At 41.0% G+C, this 15865-nt stretch overlaps 2 protein-coding genes across 3 annotated transcripts in view; one reads left to right on the top strand and one right to left on the bottom strand.

Moving 5' to 3' along the window:
- Positions 1–4511, top strand: part of BMX (BMX non-receptor tyrosine kinase) — a 48476-nt gene extending 43965 nt beyond the window's left edge. For both annotated transcript variants that reach the window (XM_045538102.1, XM_045538103.1), the window contains exons 18-19: positions 1842–1999; positions 4059–4511. In XM_045538102.1, coding sequence (XP_045394058.1) covers positions 1842–1999; positions 4059–4133 — 233 coding nt within the window. In that variant the 3' untranslated portion in view covers positions 4134–4511. The remainder of the gene's footprint in view (positions 1–1841; positions 2000–4058) is intronic.
- A 4524-nt stretch (positions 4512–9035) lies between these two features.
- The window catches only part of ACE2 (angiotensin converting enzyme 2), a 47814-nt gene continuing 40984 nt past the window's right edge, over positions 9036–15865 (bottom strand). The window contains exons 19-22 of the mRNA XM_045538336.1: positions 14973–15073; positions 13051–13167; positions 10894–11088; positions 9036–9408 (exon numbers count right to left, since the gene is read on the bottom strand). Coding sequence (XP_045394292.1) covers positions 9300–9408; positions 10894–11088; positions 13051–13167; positions 14973–15073 — 522 coding nt within the window. The 3' untranslated portion in view covers positions 9036–9299. The remainder of the gene's footprint in view (positions 9409–10893; positions 11089–13050; positions 13168–14972; positions 15074–15865) is intronic.

The raw sequence follows: 15865 nt of genomic DNA, 5'->3' as shown, positions 1-15865 counted from the left end.
TTGTACCTTGTTGTCAAAATTAGTTTCAATATCCATGCATCATTTGATATGCCTTGTTAATTGTAAAAAAAGTCCATTCCCTTCTTCAGTACTTACAGCTTATTTTTGATCAAAGAATAGCCTTACCCAGCTTGATTATTCACCTTATGCAATGGAAGTTGGCTCCAGATATTTTCTGGTTGTTTACATACATTAAATCCACTGTTAAACAGTATGTCCCCAGTGAAGATACTCAACATGAATCAGGGCCTCTGAAAGCAATTCCCAAAGAGGAGCCCCACAAATATTGTAAGCAATGATATTATGCTTGAAATAAGTGTGTAGCCTTCGTAGCCTTCCAAAGAGAAAGTTGTGAGGAAGTAGCATTTTTTTTGAATGGTTGTTTTAGAATGTGTGTTTCCGAAAAAACAAAGCAGTCCCCCAAAACTTTTTTTTTTTGAGACAGAGTCTCACTCTATTGCCCTGAGTAGAGTGCTGTGGCGTCAGCCTAGCTCACAGCAACCTCAAACTCCTGGGCTCAAGCAATCCTCCTGCCTCAGCCTCCCGAGTAGCTGGGAATACAAGCAAGTGCCATGGCGCCCAGCTAATTTTTCTATTTTTAGTACAGACGGGGTCTTGCTCTTGCTCAGACTGGTCTCGAACTTCTGAGCTCAAGAGATCCTCCCACCTTGGCCTCCCAGAGGGCTAGGATTACAGGCGTGAGCCACCGTGCCCAGCCCCCAGAACTTTTAAGGTTGCTTTATTGTAAATATTTTACATAAAATCTATAGCTTTAAAGTCAAAGAAGGTTTGAAGTTAGTACCTCAGTTATGGTTCTAGAACAATTTTCTTCCTTCTTACATATTTCTCTGGTTTTCCAAGAATTTAGAACCTGGCTGACTGTTGAAATTCTCTGGCCTTGGCCAGCACAGTGCGATGGCCACCATTTAGAGAGCACCTGAAATGTCCCAGTGCTCTTTTAAGTGCTCTCCCTGTTTTATCCTATTTAATCGTCATGGCAAGTCCATGAGGTGCAAATACCCCATTTTATAGACAGGGAACACAGGACTAAGAAGAAACTTACCTAGAGTGTAAATGGAAGAACTTGGCCTCAAAGGCCATATCTGACTGACCCCAAATGCCAACCCTCCTCACTACCATGGCCAGAACAGAGCTTTCTTAACCTGGGGTCCACAGTGCCCTTGATGAGCTTTGGGGGACTGTGAACCTCCTGAAACAAATGACCAAAATGTTGTGCATTCACTTTCCCAAGGGGCAGGGCAGTGCCTTTCATCAGATTCCCCAAATGGCACCTGACCCATTAAAAATTATGAATTACTACAGTGATAGAAGGGGGAATGTTGTCAATGATTTTACCTTTAAATTTCCACTGAAAGGGAAGGTGATTGTGCAATGAAATTGTTGCATGCAGCTGCTAAGGTAGAAAGACAGAAAGGGTGAGGACTTCAATCACTCATAAGGATTGGTGCTGGGCTGTCTACATGGGCGGTTGTCACTGTGAGGCTGAATGAGGCCCTAGCCATCTCCCTAGAGCAGCCCAAAAATCTTGGCCTCAAGTAGCTCTCACTGTGGCCATCCTTGCCATTCACACTTTTCCCAGCAAGCACAGACCAACAGGTCTCAGGGAATGTGAGGAAGAAACCCTGGGCTCCAGAACTGATGGCACAGGCCCACCCTCCATGCCCTGCTCCTTCTGCTAGGACTCATTTCCCAGGGATCCCTCGCTCTGACCTCTAACCTTCCTGACCTGGTGCATGAAACTCATTCCACAAACCCCGTCTGTACCTTCTGACATTGGCTGTCTTTCTTTTTTGTCTTGGCCGCCTCTCGGTACGGTGCAGGAATCCTGATGTGGGAGGTGTTCAGCCTAGGGAAGCAGCCCTATGACTTATACGACAACTCCCAGGTGGTTGTGAAGGTCTCCCAGGGCCACAGGCTCTACCGGCCTCAACTGGCATCGGACACCATCTACCAGATCATGTACAGCTGCTGGCACGAGGCAAGTGCATCACCTGGGTGAGCTGGAAGGGGTCCCTGGCACGTCTGGGTGGTTGCTGCATCACCACTGGGACAAAGCTTTCTTGAGGGAAGGCACCTGCTCCAGACCCCCTGGGCCCCTGTCTTCAAATGTTTGTAAGCTAAAACAAGCAATGCAGGTGCCGACAATTTACTGAACAACTTATATCCAGCACTGTTCTAATAACTTTATAAATACGAACTCATCTATTCGTTAGGAAACACACTGAGGTAGGTACTATTATCATCGCCAAAACTAACAGAAGGAAAAACAGGGCTTCTGGCTTGTTTGATTTTATTTTGCAACTTTTCAAATCCATAGAAAGATTGAAAGAACATGCATAATTTTCGTTAGATTTTGATTTATCCTTCTGGTATTTCTTTGCACAAAAATGAGCATATGTATATGTGCATGTTTTCTGGTTTCTCTTTCTTACAAAAAAAGCAACACATGAATTCCTCTCCATTGGGTGTCGCCCCACTAGCAATGTAGGAGAATACCTGTCTTCTTACAATCTCACCTGTGAAGCACATTGTCAAGCTTTTGAATTTTTGCCAATCTGATGGGTGAAAAATGACATCTTAGTGCAGCTTTAATATGTGTATCTTTCATTATGAGGTTGAGTCTCTTCATATTTTTAAGGGTCACTTGTGTATCTTTCTGAGAACTGTCATGTCTTTCCCTTTCTTTCTTTCGAATTTTAAAGATCTCTATAAATTAGGGAGATTAATACTTTATCTGAGATATAAGTTGTCAATATTTTCTTCCCATTTGTCACTTATATTTTCATTTGGTTGATGGCAAGGGTTTTTTGACCATGTAAAAGTTTTTTTAAATGTAGTTGAATATGTCAATATTTACTTTTACTGTTTCTGGAAATTGAGTCATAGTTAGATAGGCTTTCCCATGCTCAAATTATAATGCAATTCACCCAGATTTTCCTCTAGTACTTTTATGGTTTCATTATTTTCCATTTAGGTCTCTGGTCTAGTTTGTGTTTGTTATACTATATAGTATGAAGTATGGCTCCAAAGGTACCATTTTACATGACTATTCAGTTGTTGGCAACACTGTTTATTAAAAGACCATCTTACCCCAAGGGATGAGATACTATCTTAATGGTGGTGAAATGCCACCCTAGTATTATACTGAATTTCCATATGTATTTGGGTTTATTTTGGGACTTCCTCTTCTGTTCTTTGATCCTTCTGTTCATGTGCTAGCATCACACCATTGTGATTCTATAGAGGCTTTATGATATGTTGAATACCACGTAGGCTAACACTGCTCATTGCTCACCTTTCTTTACAGTTTCTTAGCCATTTTTGAATATTTTAAAAATCTGTAAACTAAAGAATTAATTTTTAGCTTGAAATGAACTCGTCCATATTTTTGAGGAGATTGTATTTATTTATATTTTAACTTGCAAAATTTGACATCCATATGATACTGACTTGCCCTAGTCTAGAACAAGGGATGCTTTTTTTTATATTTTTCAAGTCTTCATTTGTATTTTTCAGCAGTGTTTTAAAGTTTTCCTTATTCTGGGGGGGTACATTTTTAAAGTATTTTATTTTGGTATTATTGCTATTATAAGTGGGGTTTTTCTTCTATGGTATCTTCTAACTGGTTACCATAGGTATATGTGAAGGCTATTGATTTTTATGTTAATTTTATAACCTGCTGTCTTGGTGAATTCCTTCATTGTTTGGGTTGGTTCTATCATTGATACTCTTATGTTTTCCAGGTATACAATCATACCCTGTGCAAATTAAGACACTTTTACTTTTTCTTTTCCAATTCCTGGGGCTCTGATTGCTTTCACTTTCTGATTGCATTGGCTAATACCTTCAACATAATGTTAAGATCAGTGGATATAGTGGGCTTCCTTGCCTTGTTTTTGACCTCAGTAGAAATGTCTATGGTGTTTCCACTTTTTAAAAGTTGCTAGCTTCAGGACTTAGGTATAAATATTTTATATATTTTATCTTTAATCATAAGTTTCATCATCTAAAACATTGGGTTTTTTTCTTTTATTTAGCTTCCAGAAAAGCGTCCCACATTTCAGCAACTCCTATCTTCCATTGAACCACTTCGGGAAAAAGACAAGCCTTGAAGAAGAAATTAGGGGTGCTGATGAGAATGAATATAGATGTTGGCCAACATTTGCATTCTTTTTAAGGAAAGTAGCAAGGCACAATGTAATTTAGCTAGTTCTTAAGAGTATTCTGTTTGTCTGTTATATTATCTAGAAATGACCAAGGTAGGAAACAAAAGATTTCCTTGAAATTGAGGTCAAATTAGTAATTTTGTTTATGCTGCTCTTAATATAACACTTTCCAGGCTATAGCAAAAGCACATTATCAGATTGCAATATAAAGAGAGTATGTATCATGTGTAAAGATTGAACAGAATTGAAAAATTATTTGTTGCATACTTGTTTTCTTTATACTGTCACTATCATGATAATTAAATATACTGCCAAGTACAGAAATGTGGACATTTGCCTTCATATTTCAATGTTCTCAAACTTTGGCATGCATGAGAGTTTATTAAAACATAGATTCCTAGGAACTACCTCAGAGATTCTGGCAAAGCAGGTCTCAGTGCAGCCTATGAACTTGTATTTTTAACAAGCTCCCAGATGTCGCTGATGCAGTCATTCTGGACTTCCCTAGGGGACCTCATTACATGGTGGGGTATCATTAGGTGGTCTATAATTCAATCCAAATGGCACAAATCTCATCAGCTATCCAGATTAGAACAATGACTCTTTATGTCATCAAGTGTAAAATGTAAAATTAAAGTTAATAATATTATTAAATAATACATTAAATATGTTTTCTGTAAAGCAAATTTTTAAAGATGCTAAGATATAATTTGATCCCCTTTTTCTTAGTCATTATCAATCTCAGCTCAGAGTAATCATGGTCTTATTTCTACTATAGAACTTATTACATTGTTGCTTTCTAATCATTTTAAATCCTTGAGTTTGGGGGCTCTGGGGCTTCTTTCTAGTTTGATAACTGAAGTTTCTATTTCAGTCTTATATCTTAACACAAAGATACAGAAATACTACTTTAGATTCTCATGGCTATTACAAAAAGATATTTTAGTTTTGAAACTGTTCCTGGGAATGCCCTCCTTCATGGGCTGCTGCTGAACTCATAGGTTTTAATCTCTTTAGGAGTATTGCATTATCTTTTCTATAATGTCAAGAAGGGAGAGACAAAGGTTACGTGGAGGGCACTATTCCAATGAAAATACATCCCAATTAAGCCCTACTGCTATTTTCCAGATGTGAGTTAATAATCCTCCTTCAGAGATATTCATACCCCTCCTCATCCCACTCCCTCCCGGGCCCACCAGCTAGTTCAGATGCTCCCTTTTGTTTGTTTCTTGACATTTCATTAATGATTTCTTCATTTCAGCAGAGAATTCGCACTTGTTAATAGTCTTCTATTTTTTACAGAAGTACACAAATCTCAACTTATATTGAAATGTAACTTTGAACATAATTACTACAGCATGTATACATTTATTTATTTATTTAGTATTGACTGTGTGCCAGGTCCTTTCCTACCCAAGGGAAAAGAAGGAAGAAGTGACATAATCCCTCCTTCTCAATGGTCCTGCAGTCAGGTTGGGGGGTGCCAGCGCTCCCTGCATCACAGACTGTTAGCCTCCTCAGATAAGATCAGAGAATGATCTCATGCACAAGCTGGGTCTTTCTGGTCTCCCTCTTGAAGATTGTTTTCCTTTCTTCTCCTTAGTTCTGTATATTTGATCTTCTAAAAATAATCCTCTTTATAACAAAAGCAATATATGCCTGTTGCAAAAATTCAAACAATACAGAATTGTTTACTATGAAAAGATGCCAAAGCCTTGCTTAGAAGCCTAGCTCCAACAATCAAGTCAAGCAAGGATATAGGTATCACTAGAGATTTATCAGAAAGTCCAGGGATACTAGGAGAAGCCAAGTACATGAACAATATCAATACTATTTAAAACATGTATAATGATCTTTTTAAATGGTGTTTAACTGTGTTTAGTGGTGATGTCCAGCATTTATCCTTGTTATTTTAAACCAAGAGTCCACCTGCATTCTCTTGGGAGTGAAGAAAAAGGCAGACTACTATGTGGTAAGAAACTTTCCCAAAGGGAAAGTTGGAGAGCAAGTTCAGATAAAGCATTTACTAGGTAAAACCCAACAAATGCTCCCCAGTCTTGCTGAGCTTTTTCTGATCTGCCAAAAGTCAAACACAAAGTGAAGGAAGTCTGGCAAAATTCATATTGTATCTATTTGTGTTAATTAAGAGAAATATTCCAACACACATTTAGAAAGTTTAGTTTCTCAGTTTTCGTTCTAACTTGAGAGTAGGTTTATGAAGAAGACAGATTGGACCTAAGGCCCCATCTTTACCTAAGTTGGGAGGGGAGTGGATTTCAAATGAGAGAGAATAATTCACTGAGAGACCCCAGGGAAGGGGAAGGTAGCATCTGTACAGGTTACTTCTCTTGTCAACCCCACTCACCACCCCACGAGAAATAGTTAAATTCCCAGGAAGGAAACACTCAGTGAATGGCTTCAGATTCCACAAACAAGTGTTCCTTGTGTCTCTGAGCTCCACAATGGCCCTTTTACATTTGTAATTTCATTTAATCCTTGCTTCCTTATAGCCCAGGGGTCGGCAAAGTTTGTCCATAAAGGGCTTTGTGGGCCATGCTGTCTCTATGTCAACTTCTCAACTCTGCTTCTCAGTGTGAAAGCAGCCATAGACAATATGAAAATGAATGGGTGTGGCTGGGTTCTAATAAATCTTTAAGGACACTGCAATTTGAATTTCATGTCATTTACACATGTCATGAAATATTTTATTTTTTTCAACTACTTAAAGTAAAAATCATGCTTAGTTCATGGGCCATACAAAAACAGGTGGTGGGCATGATTTGGCCCATTGGCCATAGTTTGCCGACTCCTATTCTAGGCCCAGGTACAGGACCCTCTTTGTAGAGTCTCCACCCTTTCAGATGGTGCTGCTGCACAAGAGAAAGGGCACAAGCCTCACCTGGTGGGCAAAGTGAGGACTGTGCTGATGAAAACCCCAAAATTAAGTTATGGACATGAGATTTTTGTAATTTCTGTATTATGACTGGACACTGTGTCACATGCCCATGGGTCCTTTGCCATGGCTGGGGAGATTCTTTTGAAGGTGTTAGGTGATGAAATTGATTCCTGTAGAGATTATTCTTGCACTGTGTTGGACCAAGACAAGGATTGGGAACTTCATAAGGAGAATGTGGCAATTACAAAGAGCTTTTAGGTAGCAGTAGCTTGGCAAAAGATTTTCATGATATATTGGAGAAGAGGGGACATATGTAAGATAGAAGAAAAAGGCTTTGATAAAACGGTTATTAGCCAAGGAGAAAATGCTATTATATGTTGCCGAAAGTTGTGGGTTCGATGGATGGCAAGATGGTGATGAAGATGGTGATAAGGAAGCTTGATTGGAGGGGCACAGATCTCATGAAATGACAAAGCACTCTATCTTTGCTACTGAGTATCAGATAATTGAAAGGCATCGAAGAGCCTCAAATGACCCAGACTTATTTAATTATTTTGAGGCTATTTTATAAGGGATTATAAAAGTTATCCTCCCCTGAGTTGGTTAATTGATCCACCATTACCATTATTGTATACAATTTATTAAGTACAAAGTCACTCTGACATTATGCTGGTCACCATATAGAGTGAGTTAATGGGTGGAGTTTGGATAAGTTCATCTGTTTAATCTTGTTTTAATCAATCTTCAGGTACATAGTAGATGCTGTGCTCAGAACTGGGCTAGGGACTCTGAGAAATACAAAAGCAGCATCAGGTTTGGTTCCTGAACACAACGTTTTTTGGATTGATTTTACAATTGCTTTGTACCATAACACAATCTGAGAATTTGTGATACATCCCAAGACATTCAGGAGGTCAAGGGTCCCAGACACTCAGATGACAACTTTGTCCATAGAAGTGAAAAGCAGACAGAATGGACAGAGGCCCCAGCACATAAGTACACGTAAGACCACAGGAATGTGTCAATCTAGCATTCATTGAGTGTCCACTTTGTGCTCAGCACTACTCAGACCCTGTGGGAGAATACAAAAGATTTAAGAGATTGGGTTCCCACTTCAGAGGGTAAAATGTTCAGTTGGAATTTCCACTCACTCCACCATTGAAGAACAATGGGGGCCGGGCGCGGTGGCTCACGCCTGTAATCCTAGCCCTCTGGGGGGCCGAGGAGGGTGGATCGCTCGAGGTCAGGAGTTTGAGACCAGCCTGAGCAAGTCCCCGTCTCTACTAAAAAATAGAACTAAATTATCTGGACAACTAAAAATATATATAGAAAAAAATTAGCCAGCCATGGTGGTGCATGCCTGTAGTCCCAGCTACTTGGGAGGCTGAGGCAGTAGGATTGCTTAAGCCCAGGAGTTTGAGGTTGCTGTGAGCTAGGCTGATGCCACGGCACTCACTCTAGCCTGGGCAACAAAGGGAGACTCTGTCTCAAAAAAAAAAAAAAAAAGAACAATGGAAGCAAGTTTCTATCAGACATGCTCTGGGAGTTCATGGAGACCCCTGGTGCTACTTTCATGTTGTCAGGAAGATGTTGATCAAGCAGCTTGAAAGTGAAAAAAACAATGTTCTCTATCTGCTTCTGAATTCTTTTCTCTTCTTTAGACCTGTCACCCCAAAGAAAGCAAGCATGGTCCATTCCAAACATCACTGTGAGCAAGTCACTATAGTACTTGGATTAAATTCATGTGAAGAAAATATGTCATCCTTAACACTTGGATTAAAGTGAACAGTGTGCACTATACTCAATCCCTGGAGCCCTCACCCCCAGTTCCCAGGCATTGTCCTTACAAGTGAGCCATCCAGATTCCATACAAGGTCCAATGCTTGCTCCCTCCTTTTTATCAGCCCCAGTAACTCAACAGACATTTACATTTACATTATCCCTGAACAGACTGAGGCCAAAGACATACTTTATTCTCTAATATAAACATCCCTATTAGGAAACAGAAGAGAAGTTAAATCCTAAAACAGAAATAAATACTGAAAACAGTGTCAATGAAGGTGCCTTCTCCTCAGCTGTGTTGTCTTTGGACAACTTTTCCTAACAGAGCCATAGTTTTGATATCTAATGACATCTTTATAATCTCATATTTCTGTGCTATGAAATTAACATTTGCACACAATAAAATCACCTCAGAAGGAAAAAGATATATTTTTCTAAAAAGAAGTCTGAATATCATCGCTGTTTTGGAATCCTAGATTATGTTCTCCGCTACTAACGTCCACGGAGCAATAAGGATTTTCTTTACTTCTTTCTTGACTTTTCCTGTTAAATAAAATGAAGTCACCTTAATATAGTGGTGTTAGAAGGATACTTTCCACCAACCCCAGATTGATGAAGATCAAAAAGCTTGATGGCAACATGTGTTAAGGATGCTGGTGTAGAGAGAATAGGAAGTTTCATAAATTGTTGATATGAGTATAAATTGGCACAGCTTCTAGTGAGGGCAATTTGGCAATATTTATCAAAACTAGCAATGCACATATGCTTTGACTCAGCTTTCCCACTGCTAGGATTTATCTTACAGATATGTTGGCACATACCGGAAATTACCTATATTAAACCATTGCAACGTTTTTACAAACACAAACATTTGGAAGCAACATAAAAGTTCATTAATAGGGGACTGGTTAACAAAATTATGATCCATCCATAAAATGGGAAACTATAGTGCCAGAAAAAAAAAGAGAGAAGCTCTTTGTGCAACTAATATGGAATATTCTCTAAAACACATTAAGTGGAAAATAAAAGAATATATAGAACATTGCATATAGTCTTCTAAAATTTGTATACTGAAAAAGGACGTGTATCATATATCTCCAAGAAACTGATAATTTTGGTTGGCTTTGTGAAGGGAACTTGAAGGCAAAAGGTGACAGGGAGACTCTTTAAGTACCCTTTTATATATTTTTTATTTTAACCATGTGAAAATATTACCTACGCAATGCCTAATTTTTTAAATGAAACTATTTTGGGGAACTAAAAATTTCTGTGATGAGGAAAATTGAGCAAAGTAGACTAACACAAATAGAGATTCAATCAGGAATACGTTTAAACAACCTGAGATGTGGATACAGTTTTGTTAGGTGCCATAAAATATTATTAACCTTTATTTCATAAGCCAAAAAAAGTCAATTATTTCTCAAGGTCAGGGAAAAAAAACATCTATTAATAGTGGAAAAGCAAGACTAGAAATCAGGTCTCTAGTGATTTAAATCCTCAGTGAACTTTGATCTTCAAGTCAAGAACAAATTAGAGGGTGCCTGACCATGAACTAAGGAGATGATATAGAATCTGAACTATCTGGGGAGAAATGAAGGTGATTAAAGAGTAGCAATTTGATGCAAATCTCAGAGCTCATTCTTGAATGATTTCACAGTTCAAACCCATCACCAATCTCTAGGGCCACTTGTAAACGAAGGAGGATTCAGCAATGCGGACAGTCCCCTGAGCCCACCCACCCATGCTGAGTGTGCAGTGCCTTTTTGCAGTAGGGATTTGACATCATGGCTAGGATGGACTTTATTATGGTGTGCTAATAAACCCTAGGTGGACATCTATTGCATGGCCTTGTCAAGAAGGTGAAGTGCTGAAAACATCTGATAAATTTCTAGGGAATGCATCAGGATATTTAGGTGCAACTTGTCTAACTAATTGCCTATACAACCTACCACTTACTGCAAATTTTCCAGTTAGTGTTCCCTAAACCTTTCTGTTTTAGGAGACAGAAATCTAGGAAGGGTCACTTACTTCTTTCGATTTCTGATCCCAGTGAAGATCAGGACAACAGTGGCAACCACTGTGAGTCCCACTACGATTCCAAAAGGAATCAGCCATATGCTGACAGACGACTCGTAAGGAGGGCTAAGTGTAGACTCAATACCCACAAACTCTAGGGTACTGTCATCCAGGCCAAAAGCAGCATTGATACGGCTCCGAGACATCCTATTGACAAAAGCAAACCACAGCAAAGGGACACTTGGCAAAATAAAATTGCATGTAGTTATTTACTCCTTACATCATTGCTCCCAAAAGGCTTCTGATAAGACTTATCAGAAGAATGTATACCTACAATCATAATAAAAGCAAAGGAGAGCATCAGGTCCAATGAAAGCTATGAGTTTTTGACAACTATGCACCTTTCGTATCTTGCAACCTAGATTAGGTTTGTCAACAGCTTCGTAGGAAAACTGAGTTGCAAGGGTGGAAATGTGCAAATGGTTGGCATTTGTTCATTTGTGACTACTGTGTTTTAAGGGCAAAGTTAGCACATTTGGCAAGAGGTTCCCTTCTGTCAGAGTATATCTACAATGACTTTATATCAAATAATGGAAAAGGATAATTGGATACATCTCTTCTACAAACGAATCAGGTCCTATAGCCAAGTCTCTGCGGTAGTATTTTACAAATAAAAGATGTTGGCATTTGGAGGGAGCACTGGGGAGGAACACAGGAAAGGGACCTTTACCAACTTCTTCAGCACTGGGATGGGAAATGGCTGAAATTTATGGAAGCAAAAGGATGAAGATTGTTTCAAAAAATTGGCGAAATGGAGAACATTCTAGATTGAAGACCAAAGTGTCTGGCTTCTCATCTTCCTATCCTTGGGTATGGCCTGGGTCAGGGGGTCAGACTCCACCAAAGGAGGAGAGAGGTCAAAGCAGAATTAGCCATGTAACCCCTAGCAACTTTAGCGTAAAAAGATCTGAGAAGAGTCATCCTGGAAGCCGAAAGTTTGAGGTCCCCTGCAGCTTGCAGCTGGGTATCCAGGAGGGCTGAGCTCTTTCATGAAGATCTCATCTGGTACTTCTCCTCCAAGATAGACACAAGTCTTTTGGAGGCAGTGAGTGAGTCTCTGGGCACGGTTGGGTCATAAACCCCAACCAAGCCAGATTTTCTAGGCACACCCTGCCCAACAGGTCTCACCTCTGCTTCCAAAGATAAACAGGACTCTGATGCAGCTCAAGAGGGCCACCTAGTGAGCTGCCCAGTAGCAGTGGGTATATTAAGCCTTTTTTTTAATGACAAAGGGAACCATCATAAGGTCGATCAATTCTTCACTCCTACTGTCTGCTGTGGGAAACAGTTGAGGCAAATTGGACAAACTATCTCCTCTAAACATTCCCTGCTCATAGCAAGTCCCTCTCCTAGCATAGAGGCCAACCAATGTCTAAGGAACCCTGTGCTTGCCCACCATGTTTCAGGCTTCCAGCAGTTCCATGAATCCTACATCAAAGTCCCCATAGCAAACGGTGGCAATACCTGTCCATGCCCCTTCTGCATTTGGTATTTTTCATGCATACTACCCAGGCTTCCTTCAGCCAGCACCTGCTTCCCTTTGCCTGAGAGCATTTTCAGACTATGAGATCTGCCCTGCCTGTAGGCCAGAAATGCTGGGGAACTAATGCCACCTGGAAACAGTTCCCGCCAATGACTGCTGGGAGGTGGTGAATCAATACCCTAGCTCCCTCAACCCTCTGATGGGACGATTCGAGTGCACACTCTACTCAGTCTCCCAGAGTTGCCCAGCACGATTGAGCTCTAGTTGCCCACATGGTAACTTGCTCGGTAACATGTAACCCTCTATCTTCCTTCCCTTCTCTGTCTCCTGTCCACATTTCCCTATCAGTGCTTCTTGGCCTCGCCTCCCAAATAAACTACTTGCACTCAAATCCTTGTCCAAATCCTTGCCTAAGGACCTTCATCTGGGGGAACCCAAATCAAGATAATTCCCTTGCTATAGGATCTTTCTGGAGTTAAAAGCCAAGTTTGTAGGGTGAGGTAAAACATGTAAATCACCTAGAACAATGCCTGGCACAGAGGAAGAACACACTAAATATCAGCTACTGTTGTTGTATGTGTTAACCCCCTCACCCTTATATAGTTTGTTTAAAAGTAAAATGTCACCTGATGGCCTTTTCAACTTCAGTTCTAGGAATAATGTCAGACGCATTGTCAGGTGCAGTGACAAAGAAGGTGAAGGAGATTCTTGGTGTCAAATCATTCACCCACACATCCTCCACTCTGTGGAAAAACAAGAGAAACATCTTCCCTTGACACAGATAAAGAGAATGAAGACTTCCCCTGCTGGTGAAAAGGAGATTAGGGAGAGGATCGCAGGGGAGAGACATGGGGCAGGGTGAGTAACAGGAGAATATAGCCACACACAAAACATTCGCACTGCCCAAAGCACATGAAATCAACTACATAGAAGCTGGGACATCAAGTCTTGGCACTATTTTATTCTGCCTCCATATGAAACTCACTTTTTTTGGAGACAGGGTCTCACTTTGTAGCTGGGGCATAAGGGCAGTGGCGTCAGCCTAGCTCACAGCAGCCTCAAACTCCTGGGCTCAAGTGATCCTCCTGCCTCAGCCTCCCGAGTAGCTGGGACTACAGGCATGTGCCACCATGCCCGGCTAATTTTTCTATTTTTTTTTTTTTTTTTTTTTTGAGACAGAGTCTCACTTTGTTGCCCAGGCTAGAATGAGTGCCGTGGCGTCAGCCTAGTTCACAGCAGCCTCAAACACCTGGGCTCAAGTGTTCCTACTGCCTCAGCCTCCCGAGTAGCTGGGACTACAGGCATGCGCCACCATGCCTGGATAAGTTTTCTATTTTTTATAGAGATGGGTCTCACTGTGTTGCTCAGGCTGGACTCGAACTCCTGACCTCAAGCAATCCTCCCTCCTCAGCCTCCCAAAGTGTTAGGTAGGATTACAGGTGTGAGCCACCACGCCAGTCTTAAAACCCACATTTTTTTCAATGATGGAAAAATTTCAAAGTGAAAGCGCCGGGAGAATGAGCAAGGAATCACTGGGGGCCCAGGATTGTGATAAACAACCTGGTGGGCAGAGGTGGCTCAGTACCAGGGACAGAGATGGTGTGTTCCACCCCTAACCTGGCCCCACACAGCAGAAAATATCATGTTGCACCCCTGGGTGAAGGTGATGTGTGGGGTTTACTATAAGATGTAACAAGACTGTGTTCTCATAGCTTCCAGAGTGACCCTAGTAAAAACTAAGGCCGATCGTGTGGCTCCCAGGCCCATCTCACTCACAATAAAGGCCAAAGTCCTTAGAGTGGCCTTCAAGGCCCACAGGAACGTTCTCCTCTCCCTCCTGCCCCCGTGCCCCAACTCCACCCTGGCCACGTCTACTCATTTTCTAGAAGACACTGCTCCGGCTGCACTGGCCTCCTTGCTGCTCCCTCAGTGGCAAAGGGCATTCCTTCCTCAGGGTCTGCACCTGCTGTTTCCCCCACGGAAACACTGTGCCCCATTGTTTGCATTGCTGCCTCGCTCTCCTGCTTCACATATTTGCTTAACTATTAGTGAGGTCTTTTCTGACCTTTTTGGTTAAAATTGAACCCCCCCCGCCTCCCGCCACACACACATACCAGCACTCCTCAGCTCCTTTTCTGACATATTTTTCTCCCTAGCACTTATTACCAGAGAATTCTACTATAGATCACATATATGTTAACACACACACACACACACACACACACACATAACACATACACACTAGAATATAAGCCCGCCCAATGAAGGCACAGAGTTCTGCCTTATTTTCTTTCAGGGCTGAGTGTGGGTGAGAGCATTGAGAAGAGAGAGCTGTCTAATAAGAACAATGCTCTTGCAATCTACAAGTCAAACAAGCCACAATCACCCCTCGATGGAGTCACCCAAATTCCAGGATGCCAAAGAAGTTTAAAAGTTGTTAGCAGGTTTTTCTTAATTTCACTTGAAGTTTAAGCAGAATAAGTCCTCAGACTCAAGAGGAAAAGAGGTGCTGGTTGGAGTGACTTGAAAACCCAGCAAATCAACTCACCCAAAAGGAACCGTCTCATTTTTGGCTTCTAAAAAATACTTCCTCATGGCATATGCCACAGATGACTGGAACAAGTACATTTCATTGTCATTCCATTCGTACTGTAAATTCAGAAGAAAGACATGCTCAGTAGGGATCATAGGACACTTTTAAAACCTGATACTCCTCAAGCATTATTCTTAATATTCCAAAGATTCATGCTATTCCTTAAGTCAGCGACCTTCAACGTGAGTGCGCCCCGGCATCCCCTGCAGGACTTGTTAAACCACTGCGTGCTGGCCCCACCCCCAGAGCTTCTGATTCACAAAGTCTGAGAGGAGACCCAAGAATTTGCATCTCTAGCAAACTAGCAGGTGGTGCTGATGCTGCTGGCGAGGCATCCACGCTTTAGGAGCCCTTAGGTCCACTGGTCCTTTTACTTTGGTTTGATGTAAACTGAAACACACACCCTGAGGGTAGGTTTATAGATGGGAGTCAAACAAAAGTTGTGGGTTTTGCTTAAAATGTCTGTACATTAAAGACAAACTGAGTTTTCATTATTTTTATAGTAAGTTCTCAGATATGTACTGTGTAAGTGTAAAAGAAAAAGAAAGAAACCTGAAGTTCAAAAGGTAAATAACACTTTATCAACAGCAAGATAACCTGTTTGTTCTTTTTTTCCAACGCTAAACAAATGGCCTGTGTTTGCATGGCCTTTAAAGGAAGACTCCTTAAAAGAGAGAAGAAAGCATTCACTCTTTCCTCCAGTAGCTGGCAGCAGAGTTCAATGAATGGCAGAAGGTTTCTGTTTCTCCTTTCCCTTTTAGGAAAAACATTATAAAATTTCACACACACAAAAAATGTTGCATTCAGTTCAGTTTGGTTTCTCCCAGGCTTGGAGGGGGCAGTTGCAT

Source organism: Lemur catta, chromosome X (assembly GCF_020740605.2).
Source record: "Lemur catta isolate mLemCat1 chromosome X, mLemCat1.pri, whole genome shotgun sequence".
Taxonomy (NCBI): domain Eukaryota; kingdom Metazoa; phylum Chordata; class Mammalia; order Primates; family Lemuridae; genus Lemur; species Lemur catta.
Note: the sequence above shows the minus strand (reverse complement) of the source record. Positions and strands in the feature narration are given on the sequence as shown.